At 27.7% G+C, this 14,233-nt stretch overlaps 1 protein-coding gene across 3 annotated transcripts; it reads left to right on the top strand.

Moving 5' to 3' along the window:
* Positions 1-304: 304 nt before the first annotated feature.
* LOC145183461 (protein O-mannosyl-transferase 2-like) lies at positions 305-11,545 on the top strand. Of its 3 annotated transcripts, XM_090084250.1 has the most exons (23): positions 2,274-2,677; positions 2,883-2,921; positions 3,089-3,173; positions 4,127-4,231; positions 4,425-4,533; positions 4,611-4,719; positions 4,806-4,871; positions 4,995-5,088; positions 5,290-5,396; positions 5,952-6,034; positions 6,144-6,253; positions 6,412-6,478; positions 6,562-6,622; positions 6,749-6,827; positions 9,272-9,426; positions 9,602-9,690; positions 9,878-9,954; positions 10,118-10,189; positions 10,265-10,315; positions 10,435-10,540; positions 10,638-10,778; positions 10,878-10,992; positions 11,336-11,545. In XM_090084250.1, the coding sequence occupies exons 4-23, from the start codon at positions 4,127-4,129 to the stop codon at positions 11,439-11,441; spliced, it is 1,902 nt and encodes a 633-aa protein (XP_089940376.1). In that variant the 5' UTR covers positions 2,274-2,677; positions 2,883-2,921; positions 3,089-3,173; the 3' UTR covers positions 11,442-11,545. The 3 variants fall into 3 exon arrangements, with proteins under 3 accessions (XP_089940374.1, XP_089940375.1, XP_089940376.1); XM_090084248.1 differs by lacking the exons at positions 2,274-2,677; positions 2,883-2,921 and adding an exon at positions 305-699; XM_090084249.1 differs by lacking the exon at positions 2,883-2,921 and having other exon boundaries at positions 2,231-2,661.
* The last annotated feature ends 2,688 nt before the right edge of the window (positions 11,546-14,233 follow it).

The raw sequence follows: 14,233 nt of genomic DNA, 5'->3' as shown, positions 1-14,233 counted from the left end.
AATGAAAATAGTTACAATGTTAATTTGTTCAAGTTTTTATTATTTTTTTGTGCATTTAAACTTTGTTGATCATTTTTGGTATTTTACATTTTTTATAATTTATTATAAAATAAATAAAATAAACTTATTCTTAAATGAGAATATTAAATTTCATAAAGACTTTTCCAACGAAGACATAAACCTTCATTCTCACTTAATTTCTTGATTATAAACAAATTATGAATAGTGTTTCTATAGTTACTTTAAACTTGTTTGCAACGATGTAACACGCGGCCAACCTAAGACTAAAAAAAAAAATAATAATAATAACAAAAAAAGACGAGCAAAATCAGTTCTGCTATCGGTTCTTAAACAATTTTAAAACATGGTCGTTCGCAAAAGAGTTGCTCAATATGCAACCAGAACGGACAAAGAACATTTAAAGAATGTAGATGAACATGAAGTTACAAAGAACGCGAGTTTCTTCAAAAGGGAAACAAATGCTTTAGCCATTGTAAATACTGCAAAATTTTATTTTGAAAGCTTCCGAGCATTGAATTTAAAGGAAATAGCATTTAGAACCTTTAACAACTTAATGGATAAAACTGCTCATAAAAGCGATGATCTTTATACAAAAAATGTTCATCGTTGTCTTCTTCTCGTCATCTGCCTTGCTTTTTTAACACGATTTTATTGCATAAGTTCTCCAAAGCACGTTTGGTAAGTTTTTTTTAGTTTGGTAAGTTTTAAAGTCCCTATGATCTTATGACAAAATTTACATGAAGCACATTTTGCTTGACAATTTTTTTAAAGCACAGTTTACTTTATATAAAAATGATATTTACGCATAAAGTTAGTATCCATATATTAAATTAAATAACGGATTAAAAGCCTCTTAAAAGCTTTAAGTTGTTTATTCTCAGTAGTAACTAGGGCTTAATTTAACACAACATATTTTCTGTTTTTTACCAAAAAAAAACTAAACAAGGTGCAACACAGACACGCATGCAAAATATCACTTGCCAGACTAAAAGTTAAATGTGGGAGGGGGGGGGAGGGGAGGGGGGGGGGAACTGCTAATACGTTAAACGTAAAACTAATTAAGTTAAAATAAATTAAAAAATATATGTTAAACAAAAACTTTTGAAGCAGAATAATTACTTGCAGTTTCAAAACTCTCCATAAATAAGCTTTATTTTAACATGTTATACAAAATGAATTTTATCGTGTCTAAAACTTTTAGGTTACGGCCAAGATTCTATCTTAACGACTACATAACCACAATGGCTTTTGTTCAGTTATAGGTTTCTCGGACTACCGCTTCTGAAAGCTTTCTGTTAAAAATATCAGCAATCCAATTTATTGAGTTGTTAAATGGAAAGCTGCTTCTTAAAGCTGAATATGTTGTTATATGCATGCAAATTCTTAAAAGCCTTTAAAAGCTTTTTGATCTAGTTTAAAAAAATGTTTATAGCTATGTACATACATAAGTACATAAAATGACATTTAATTTGCGTTATATTCATTATTATAATTATATTGTTATTACTAATTAGTTTCTTTTCGCTATATTAAATCAAAATAATTTTTCTATATTTAATCAATCTAACTTTACATTATCAAGTAGTCTGCTTTTTCTGATTTGTAAAATTTTTTTTGTGTGTTTAAATTTTGTTGATTTTAGTGATTTCTTCTTATAAATGTATATTTTCTCGTAATTATAGTAGAAAATAATAGTGTGTCTGTGCTCAATGTATGTATGTATGTATGTATGTATGTATGTATGTATGTATGTATGTATGTATGTATGTATGTATGTATGTATGTATGTATGTATGTATGTATGTATGTATGTATGTATGTATGTATGTATATAAAATATTATTATTATTATTATTATTAATTTCATTATTATTATTATTATTATTATTATTATTAATTTTATTATTATTATTATTATTATTATTATTATTATTATTATTATTATTATTATTATTATTATTATTATTATTATTATTATTATTGTTAATGTTAATATAATGTAGTATACAAATATATTTGTATATTTTTGTATACTATATTAAATATTGTATAATATAATATTATTTATTACATATAATTACATATTATTTGTATATATCATGTATAAATAAATATACATTATGCATAATGTATATTTTTTACATAATAATATTTATAACATGTATATTATGTAAAATAATGATGAACACACATACACAAACATTGTTATTTGTAACAGTAAAATAACTAAAAACTATGTTTTACATATATATAGTCCTTGAAAATACACCATTAATGTAAGCAAGCTGGATTGACAAATGATTATTTGACTGAAGATAACTTAAGAAATATGACAAGTGAGGCTGAATATAAATCAAAAAAGACTCGTGAGTTGAAATCTAAAAAACATGAAAAGAATTCCACTGAAACTAGTATTGCTGGTGATTGTAATTTAGACAAATTCACAGAGAAAGAATCAATTAATGATGCAGATAATAAGCCAAAAGCAAATGCGCTGAAAGATATTTTTTCATCTTCATTGGCTAATTCTGATAATTTTTATATGGAAGATACTCTAGTGTATAAATTAACTCTTGCAGCTGTTTGGCTATTAACAGCAGTGACTCGGTTGTACAATATTAGTAGACCAACCCATATATGGTTAGCTTTTTTTGCTGTAAGACTTAAAGGCTGCATTTCATTACTATATTTAAATATTCAAAAATAAAATTTTAAAAATAATTTAAAGCAAGATAAGATTTAATGATTAGTAAATGTATACTTTAACTTAAATTATTCCACATGGTTTTATTATATTAGCTCATATTAAATTTGATTGCTGTTAAGTTTTTATAAGTAATTTATAAATGTTAAAATTTTAGTGAGATGATAAAATGAATTTGAACACCAGTTATTTACAAGTACATTTTTTTGACATTGTAATTTTAATTTTTATTAGAGTTTTTGTAAAAAATCTTGAGTCTATGATGGGTAATTGGAATTTTTGTAAAAAATCTCATGAGTCTATGATAGGTTATGTGTGAATTGCTTTATATTATCAATTTACTTTTTTGAATATTGTTTACAGCTGGGATGAAACGCACTTCGGAAAGTTTGCAAATCATTACCTTAATGGAACATTCTTTTTTGATGTCCATCCTCCATTGGGAAAGGTAACAAATTAAGAATATTCATGACTTATTGAGAGAGATTTTCAGTTTCAAATTAATGCAATATTGGCTAAGTTTGCTCACTTAAGCTTTGAACATTCATATCTCAGGCATAAAAAATGATTTTTAATTTATTTTTTTTTTGGAAACATATAGTCAATTATGTTCTTAACTTATATTATAAAAATAAAAGAAAATAAAAATAAAAAGCATGCAAAAATTTATATTCAAATAAGAATATTTATTTTGACAAAATTTAAATACCATCTTAAAAGTTTGGTCACTTTACAAAAAGTCACAATTTTAAAGTTAAAGTTTATTAAAACTTTTTTTAAAATGTAATTTTATCATAAATTCATGATGCAATATTGTTTAATGATAATGAATTTTTAAATTTAAAAAAGATTTTCTTGCTTCAATACCCATTTGCATTTCTCCTACATCATCTAATCTACTAGAACAACAAGACCCATACAACCAATCATTACAAAATTCATAAGGCTTCCATCAGCATTGCTGAGTAGTGAGTCCATTAGATTTTTTAGATTTTGAAGCCTGTCAAGTTAAAGTTCTGATCCTGTCAAAAGTTATCATCTGAGAAGACTGAAGTTTTATGTTGTTTTAAAATTTCATTAACTTTTTAAAAGAAAAGTAGTTAAAAATTGAAAATGTTACAAAAAAGTATTTTAAAAAGGAGCTTTTTCTTTTTCGTTCTCCTTCAAGAATTTCTTGTGTATTCTCATATCCTCGATTAAAGAATTAGTATGATAGTGTTTACTAGATGTTCAGTAATGATGTTTGATTTTTGAACAGTTTTATTTTGCTTGATTGTCCCTTTATAAAAAATTTCTTTTTTAACACAATATTAAACAATTCGTTATGGTTCATTATCTTTTTTATATTTTTTTCAGGCATATAGTTTATTGAATATTTTTATTTTAAAAGTTTCATTTTAGATGTTGCTTGCATTGGCAGGTTGGCTTACTGGTTATGACGGCAAGTTCCCATTTGATAAACCTGGAGACCAATATGGTGAACATCAATATGTTGGTATGAGAATTGTAAGTGGCTCTCAGGCAAATATTTGTTATAGAAAAAAGTATCTAATATGTTCTGCAAACATGTTTTGAAAAAAACCCAGGTTTGATTAAAGAAGAAAAAACTTGAATATTTAAAAAAATTTTTTGGTTTAGAAGTTTTTACTAAGTTCTAGTTTCTATGTTAGTTTTATGAGCTTTAAATTCATTTTTTTAGTTTTGTGCATTGCTCGGTGGATGTTGCATACCATTAGCATATCTTATTGTCTGGGAACTCACTCACTCTTTACCTGCATGCATTTTAACTGCCTGTTTGATTATTTTTGGTTGGTATTTTAATTACTACTTTTTAAAATCCTACTTGAAAAGAGTTATAAGAGAGTTAGGTTTCTCATTATCATAGATAATGGTTGTGTAACAATATCACAGTACATTCTTCTTGATCCGATTCTTATGTTCTTCATGATGATGTCTGTATTCAGCTTGATGAAATTTCACAGCTGGAGGGATTGGTAAGAGATGCTTAACATTTTTTAATACAAATTTATAAAATGAGCATGATTGTTTTTGCATGATTGTTTTTTTTTTTTTGTTCCAGTCCATTTTCATTTGATTGGTGGGGGTGGCTATTTTGCACAGGATACTTTTTAGCATGTACATTCAGGTGATTATAAGTTTTTCAAAAAAAAAAGTTTTAAATGTTTCTCATTACTAAATTAGATTTTTTTTGTTTGTTACTCAAGTGGTGATGTTGTTATTTAAAAACTATTCAAATAAATTATGCTAGTGTAAAGTGGGTTGGATTGTTTGTTATACTGTTTGCTGGTCTGACTACGATACACGACTTGTGGCAGATACTTGGTGATCTGACTTTACCAATTGTAAGAGTTTCTGTTTATTTTTACTCTCTTTTATTTTTAATTTTTTTTACTTTTTGTTTTATTTTTCTAACTTACATTTGTTGTTCAATAAAAACAATAAATTTATTTGTAAACTTTAAACTTTTAGAGGATAAATAAGTTTTGATATAAAAATTTGATAAGCTGCTGGTAAATTTTACATTTTTTTATTTTTAAATTTAGATTGTGGTCTTCAAACATTTCCTTGCTCGTGTTGTTGGTTTAATAATTCTTCCTGTCATGGTTTACTTATTTTTCTTTGGTCTACATTTCCAGTCTCTGCCGTATAGGTTTGTATATTGAGAATTGTCAAAAATTATTTTTAAATCTCATATAAATTCCATGTAAAGCATATTTAAGGTGGCATTGTTTACATCTAATTATGATCCTTTTAAAAAGATTTTAAATTTAAGGAATGACATTAATCCTGATATAATAGAAATGTGGTTTCTCTTGGATTGATATTTTTAAAATCTACAATGATTTTAAATATATTGCATATTTTGTAGATTTTATAACGGAGGATTCATGATCAGTTTTTGATCAAATTTGGTTTTCAAATTATATAAAGTTGAACATATTACATGTAGTCTGAAGGGATGAGATACATGGGAGAGCATACATAGGATTTCAGTTTGTATATGACATTAAAAAGTTTTAAAAGGAGCAGTTAGATTGATGCTGAATTCATGGTTTTTAAAAAAAAAAAAAAATCAGCTTTTTCTAAATCCCTTAAAAAATGTTTTTGTTTTTGTGCAAAATTTTTTTAAAATTGTTTTGGAATTTTTATAATTGATTGTTAAACAACCTCAAATTCAAAATGAAATAGTTAATATTTGTTTTAGTGGGCCAGGTGATGGATTTTTCAGTTCATCTTTTCAATCTACACTACAAGGAAATCAATTATATAAAGCTCACTTGCCTGGGGGTATGATCTATCAACTAGCAAGTCAAAATAAATCTTCTGGCAACTTTTAAGTTTTGAGTTCTTTTCTTTTACTTTGTAAATATTACATCATAAAATACTTTTTTTTTAGAACTTGCTTACGGTGCTGTAGTAACATTGAAAAATTACAAAACCGCTGGTGTCTTGCTGCATTCTCATCAGCATCTTTATCCTAAAGAACACCCCCCGGAACAGCAACAAGTGTGTAGTCTTTTTATTTGTTAAACATTTTTCTTTTCTTGTTTTCTGTTTCCATTATTGTTTTCACTAGTAAAAATATGAGGTATTTTTTGTATACAAAAAAGTTTTAAAAATTGAATCGCTTTTAATTTAAGTCATTTTTGTTTGTTTGTTTTTAGATCACTGGGTATTCACATAAAGATTCAAACAATGATTGGATGATTCATAAGCCCAATAAATTGTACAGTAAGTTGTTGGATCTCTTCTGTTTAACTTTAATTGGTAATTAATTTAAGCTAGAAAAAAAAAATGTTTTTTTTTTTTTAAAGATGAAACTGACCCAGTGGAATATGTTTATGATGGTGATATAGTAATTCTGCAGCATGTAATGTAAGTGCATATTTCTTGACTCTTACTAATTTTTATATTGTGTTGATTGATGTTGAAATGGCAGTTGCAATAAGTTTATTTTATTTGTGCAATTTATTTTAAAGGCGTGCTTTTGGTTAATTGTAGGACAAAAAGAAACTTACATTCCCATAGAGAAAAAGCCCCTATCACAAAAAATCTTCAACAAGTCTCAGGCTATGGTGAGGTAAGGGTTTTTTCAAAACATTATTTTCTTCCTTTATTTTCTAAATACAGAAAGACTCAAAGAATGAAACACTTTTGAAAGCTTAAGTTCATTCCAGTTCGATTTCCAGTACAGTGCTGAAGATTTCTGGTTGTTTTGCCTAAATTTCTTGCAGAAAAATTTTGTGTTAATCAGGACATGGAAAATTAAGCAAATGTACTTACCATCTAAATTTGCTGAATCTAGAAAAAATATGTTTGACAAAAAATCTTCCGTGAAAGTACTCTAATTTGTTTATGTTATGGCTCCATCTTTTTGAATCCATATCTTCACATGGTTTCCGATAGGTTGGTCTCAAGAAATCTTCCACCATTCTCACGTAAATTATAGATTCCATTCTTACATTAAAATATCTAGGATATACACTGAGTTCCATTCTGGCCTAAAAAGTGATCAAAAATGCTAATTCTTACAAACTTATTGCATTATTTTGATCAAATCTTAATTATAGCTAGAAACGTCTTGAAAACGCAAAAAAAAAAAAAAAAAAATGCCAACATTTCCTAAATTGTCATAAAATGCTCATATAAAAAAAATATTGCTATCTTAAAAAGTTTTACTAAAAAATGAAAAAATGTTGTTATAGATCGGCCATGATTGAAAAAATAAATTTATCTAAAAAGTATTTAAATTCTCTAATTGAAAAGAAATCATTTTCTTATCCAATAAAATTTAAAAAAATAATAATAATAATCATAGAAATCTAAACAGTAAATGAGAAAATCACTCTTAACACATAGAAGAGTTTCCTGAAGGAAATTAAGTTGAACCTCATTCTTCACTTGAAGAAAGTCCATCAGAGAAAACAGTTGCTTCCTCTAATAGAGAGTTTGCGTCAGATGTGAATGTAGAGTTCTTTTGCTTCCTTGACATAATATGTGTGGAGGATATCATAGGGTCAAAAGTTGCTAAAAGGTGATGAATCAAGTCCTTGTTTGTTGCTGTCCTGTTAATTTTTCTGGTGTGATCTCTTTGGAAATTTCGATGATCCTTGTTCCTGCTTTCTTGTGCCTCTTCTGACATCTTTCCTATTGGAAGTAATGTATTCCTCAAGGTTGAAGCCCCATGAATAAGAATCCTGTTAATTGAAGATGGTAAGGAATACCAAGGACACAAAGCTATTAATTAATCAGCTGTTGTGTATGCATATTTTTCAAATGCTTTTGTGTTTATGATCATTCCACTTGATATAACCTGAAGAATGCTACGAAGATTCAATAAAGCATTCTTGTCAAAGCTTGTGATTTGAAATATTATTTCATTTTGTTGGAAAAATCTTGTTGCAGTATTCTCATCATTACCAGTACCAGTTTCCTTGCTTATTTTGATCAACAATCAAACCAATTTCTTTTCTTAAGAATAATTAAATTCTTTTTTTCTCATTAGAAAACTGTTCTTTCAACTCGTCTGCTTTTACTTGCCATTTCTTAAATTGTAATCTATATGAAACATGCAGTACATACTTCAAACAACGTATCCAACTATGAAGAGTAGACAAGCCATATTTAAGAGATTCCTGATTTACTTTCTTTTAAGAAATTAGTTGTAAATTTTCTGTCTTACTTGGCAATGCTCCACAAACAGGAGATCTTTGGCTATATAAAGTTTCAGTGAGAAAATTGCCATCATCATATTTAGGATCATTTGATGGTGAATTTAAATAATTTTTGGTTCTAAGTTAATAACTGTTGGAAGGAGTTTTTCTATCTGCGTTTGAATGGTTTTATGAGTTTTCTTGGCCAACTTTGGAGTTTCTTTGGCAAATTTAAATGATATTGGCCTGCAATATTGTGTAGAAGATGGTACTTTATTTTTCCAAATTACATTATCGATATTGTTAACAATATGGAATCAAATGGGAACCAAAGAGCAAATGAATTAATTGCTGTCAAAATTGCTGAGACATCATCTGAATAAAATTTTTTATAATATTGAAAAAATATGCAAAATAAACTCTTACAATTTTAAAATAACTTTTAGGCCTTTTTACAAGTTAATAACTTCTGAAAAACAGTAAGAATGGTTGTAATATTTTGTATCTAAATACTTTAGAGTATCCTAAAAACATCAAAATACCAATTTGCCAAATGTCAATTTTTGACTTTTTTTTTTGACATTTTAGGCCAAAATGGACCACTGTGATATGCTTGCTTTGAAATAATTAAATGACAAAATAAGTTGTTTTCATACAATGCATTAAAAATTTCTAAAATTTTTATAAAGTTATAAAGAAATAAATTAAAAGTTGGTAATCAATTATTTGAATCCCTTGGTAATGTATTGTCCTGTATCTTGAACCTTTTGGAAATGTGTCATCCTGTAAATCTCCAAAAATATTCCTTTTACTTTTTATGTTTTTTAAACTTTTAAAAGTTTTTTGTTTTTCTGCATTCTTAACTTATTAGAATGGTATTGGTGACTCAAATGATTTTTGGCGTGTAGAAATCTACAAGAATCCAGGAAAAAATGGTCGCATCAGCACAGTTAAAACAGTTTTTAAGCTTATACATGTAAATACTGGCTGTGCTTTGCAAGAAACTGATCAAATTTTGCCAAAGTGGTATAAATTGCAAAGTATATTTATATATGTAAAAGTTTTAAATGTATAAAGGTTACTAGTTACAAATTTTTACAGTGGAAAAAAAAGTTTAGGATGCTTTAAAATTTATAATTTAATTTGTAGCTAGTAAATTATACTTGTCTCATTTTATTTATCAGTTTTATGCGTTGTGTAGGGGCTGGGAGCAAAGAGAAATGGCTTGTAACCCAATCACTTATGCAACTGGAACAACATGGAATGTGGAAGGAAATGTTCATAAAAAAGGTCAGTTTGGTTTCAACTTGTAAAATGTTATCCATTTGGTCAGGTTTTTAAGCCATATCATGTAAAAGTTTTTATACCTATATTGTCCTATCTATGATACAAATTTGTTTGTTAAGAGTAACTGGCTGCTGACCAAAAAGGTACAATGAGGCAGTAAACTTTCAAAGGAATTGTCTTTTCTCTTTAGTACCTCAAGTGAGCATAGAGTTACTTGCACCATCATTTTTGGAAAGTGTTTATGAATCGCATGTGGTTATGGCCCAGGTGACTTAATTTTTTTAGGACTCAAGGGTGAAGTTCAGGTGTTTTATTTGATTCTTTTGATTTGTAGAATCATTAATATAATAGAATTATTTGTTTTTTACTTTTTTGAATTCCCACAAAAGTATTTAACATAAAAACCTTCAAAAGTAAACTTATTTTTTAGACTAATAACGGATTCAAACCAAAAGAAGGCGAATTCACTTCCCAAGCATGGCATTGGCCAATTAACTACAGAGTGAGTTAGTTTTATTTTTTACAGATGCAATTTTAAAATTTTTCTATACTTAATTTACATTCTCTTTATTTTTAGGGGCAAGCTTTTTCTGGTGGGGACGAACGAATATATCTTCTTGGAAATCCTGTAAATATTCAATTTGCTCTTGTAATTTATCAGAGAATCAAGGTTTTTTTTTAGAAGAAAATTCTTTGTGCTTTTGTTTTAAAACTCTTTAAAATTTTTTTTTTCTCTTTTGGATTCAGATTATTTGGTGGCTTATTTTAAGTTTGTTCTTGGTATACGTCGTCCTTTTCTTCACATATTCTATTATTCTAAGAAGAGGATTTCAGATACATCCCCAGCTTAAAAGTGAGTTTTGAGAAAGATTTTTTTTTTTTTTGATGGGGTTATTTGATCATATTCATCAAAACTGTATTTTTTTTTTTTTTTTTTTTTACGATTTAAGTTGATGCAGAAACAACAATCCGTTCTTGTGGTTGGCTACTTCTTGGGTGGTCTTTGCATTATTTTCCATTCTTCGCTATGGGAAGAGTTTTATATTTCCACCATTATTTTCCTGCCTATCTGTTTAGCGCCATGTTCTCAGGTTCGATCTTTAAATAAATGTTCTCAGATTTGAACTTTAGTTTATCCATTTTGAAACAATTTTTAAATAATCCATTTTTTAATTATTTTTTTTTTTTAGGAATTCTTCTGGAACATTTGTGTCGGTTGGTTTCGTTGTTATTTATTTCAAACAAAACGCGCGAAACAGTGTTTAGCGCGGGAATTACTTTAATTGTCGGAGTTGCAATTTGCAGGTACGATTTAATTGGTGAAGTAATTCTAATAAACTTTACGATCAACGAACCTTTACTTAATTATGCATGCAACTAAACACACATCTATAAAACATTACCACGATTTTACTTACTTTTTTATTTCGTAAGAAAAAGTAATAATTTATAACCATTTTATAAGCATATATTAGGGTAGCAAAAGTCTTGTAAATATTTTAAACAACCACGTGCTTATGGTTCTAAACTATTTTTATCAATTTAAAGTCATATGCTTCTTTTTAAATAATAATAATATATATACATGTTATATATACTTATATTTATACGTATATATATTTTTTAAAATAACTAAATGTTATTTTAGTTTTTACGCCTTCCGTGGATTAAGCTACGGAATGTCTGGCCCACTCGGTAATCAACCCAATCGAACGCAAGCCGCATACCGTTGGTTAGACACTTGGGATATTTAATAGTTAACAAAATTGTATCTTATTTTCTTGAAATTTAGTATTGGTTTTTAGAAGTGATCGCCTTTTGTAATTTATATAGGTACCTAGTAAAAAAATTTTTTTTAGACTATTGCATTTAATTATTTTCCTGAAGCTTTGAGCGATTTAACAGCCAATTTCATGATTACGAGCATGTACTTCAGAAGATTCTGAAGCACGTGCTCGTAATTAATGTTGAGTGCTGCTAGTCCATCTAATCTGACACGTTAACAATCGTAGATTTTTATTCACAGTTTCTCTCAACATTTGCTACACTCATAGCAAGGTTAAAATGAATTGAAGCAATCGTACTGTGAAATATCAAATTTTTTTTTTATTTCCCATGTCGATGAAAATTGCTTAAGTATTTCTGCCGGTTTCGCGCTTAGTTTAAAATTTGGTTTGTAAATTTCAACATTAGTTCTACCATTTCCTCACTCACTTCATTTATATATATATATATTGAAAATACAGCGAAGGATGACAACTTTGTTGGTACTTAAAGTTTCATACCGGCGTACCGGCAATACATACATATGTGTATATATATATATATATATATATATATATATATATATATATATATATATATATATATATATATATATATATATATATGCAGTGGGGTGCAAAAAAAAAAAGCCACACTAACACTTCTTCTTGACTTTAAGTATAAAATGTAAAATCAAGCAAAACAAAAATATTTGGATGTGGCAGTGAAAAATTCAGGAAAGAAGAGAAATGTTATATATATACACTAATAATTATATAACAAAAAACTTTAAAAATACAGAATAATATGGGCGCATTTAATATTTTAGAAAACAACTAACAGATATAGAAATTAGACTAATTATTGAAGCTGCTGACCGAGGAGAGTCTCTTAGAAGAATTAGAATGCGTTTTAATTGGCAAAATTCCACTATTAACAGATTGGTGAAGAAATGTAAACGAACTGGTACAACTGAGAGGTCTATTGGATCAGGGAGAAAACCTAAAACTTCAAAAAAGGAAGATCGCTACATTCTTAACTTCGCCAAAAATGATCGTAAAAATCACATGTAGTGAGATAAAACTTGATTTAAACTTTACTAATATCTCAAAGTGGACAATATCTCGTCGAATAAAAGCATCAGGTGAATTTTTTTCTGGAAACCAAATAAAAAAAACAACATTTGTTAGTGAAATCAATCGCAAAAAAAGATTGCTCGTGCATTGAACACAAAGGTTGGATATGTCAACAATGCGCAAAAGTTATTTGGAGCGACGAGTCTCCTTTCGTCTTTTTTTATAATGGTCGATCTCACTGTTGGAAATGAGTTGGGGAAAAATTCAACCCCCAAGTATGCAACACAACAATTAAACACAACAAAAAAGGTAAATGTGTGGGATTGATTTAGTGCACACAAAGTTGGAAAACTTTACTGGGTGAAAGGCACATTGGACCAGCATTTGTTTCACAAAATCTTAGTTAATCAACTTTGACCAAGTATAAAAGAACTTTTTCCTAATGGTGACTACGTCTTTCAACAGGATAACGATCCCAAACATACAGCACGGTTGAATAAAAGATATCTAGAATCTAAATTGATACCAGTTATGTCTTGGTCAGCACAGTCGCCTGATTTAAATCCAATAGAAAACCTATGGTCTATGCTGGATAAAAAATTGAAAGATCGTAGAGCAACAAATGAAGATGAACTGTTCCAAACTCTTCTTGTTGGTTGGAAAGCATTGCCAAATGACTTATTAACCCTTTCATGCACCATTTATTTTTCCGTAACTAACATAACCCATAAAAAATCATCTATAAAATGACAGTGGTACTATGAAATGTTAAAGTAGACTTTTTCTACAGCCTTTTTCAACTCTCCTTTATAATATAATATTGTTTTCAATCGGTTAGAATGAACCATTTGAATTGGGGAAGCTTAGTTTAATTTATTGTTATACAACAACCCAGTGCATGAAAGGGTTAAAAGGACTTGTAGATAGTATGTCATCTAGATGCGTTGAAGTCATAAAAAGCAAAGGGTTGCCAATTAAGTACTAATACAGCTAAAACTTGAAAAATACTTCATAAATCCTAATTTCTTTTTATTATATGTAGTATACAATAAAATCAAAAGCATTAAATCAAAATTGTCTTATATTATTTTTATTATGAGTTTAAGACAGTTTTTATTGCTTTTTTTATTAAAAAATTGAGTGTGGCTTTTTTTTTTTGCACCCCACTGTATATATATATATATATATATATATATATATATATATATATATATATATATATATATATATATATATATATATATATATATATATATATATACAGTGGGGTGCAAAAAAAAAAAGCCACACTCAATTTTTTAAAAAAATGATAAAAAACTTAAATTAGAGAAAATAAACTTTACGCATGGTTTTATCGTGTAAATATAACTATCAATATGGAGTTGTGACAACTGTTCATAAGATAATGGTTAATGAAGAGCTTTTAATATATATTTATTACTCAAATGTATTCCACTGGCTAATATAAAAGGACATTCTGGTTTAAAACTTGAGCAAAGTTATTGTGCTTTGGCTGGTTGTGTTATGTGGTTGCTCTCTTTCTTTAGAACCATAAAATAAACTAAGTATATTCTTTGAAAAATTCGTCGTCTGAATCAACTTATATGCTATCACTTGGATTTCCTAAACGCTTCAAAAAACGGCAGAAATAAATGGAACATACTTTGTCAGTCAAACTTTATTATTCTTTTTTGCTTTTTTGATAG

Source organism: Hydra viridissima, unplaced genomic scaffold (genome assembly GCF_058129835.1).
Source record: "Hydra viridissima isolate aposymbiotic clone 2 unplaced genomic scaffold, HvirCarnegie_v1 scaffold_4, whole genome shotgun sequence".
Taxonomy (NCBI): domain Eukaryota; kingdom Metazoa; phylum Cnidaria; class Hydrozoa; order Anthoathecata; family Hydridae; genus Hydra; species Hydra viridissima.
Note: the sequence above shows the minus strand (reverse complement) of the source record. Positions and strands in the feature narration are given on the sequence as shown.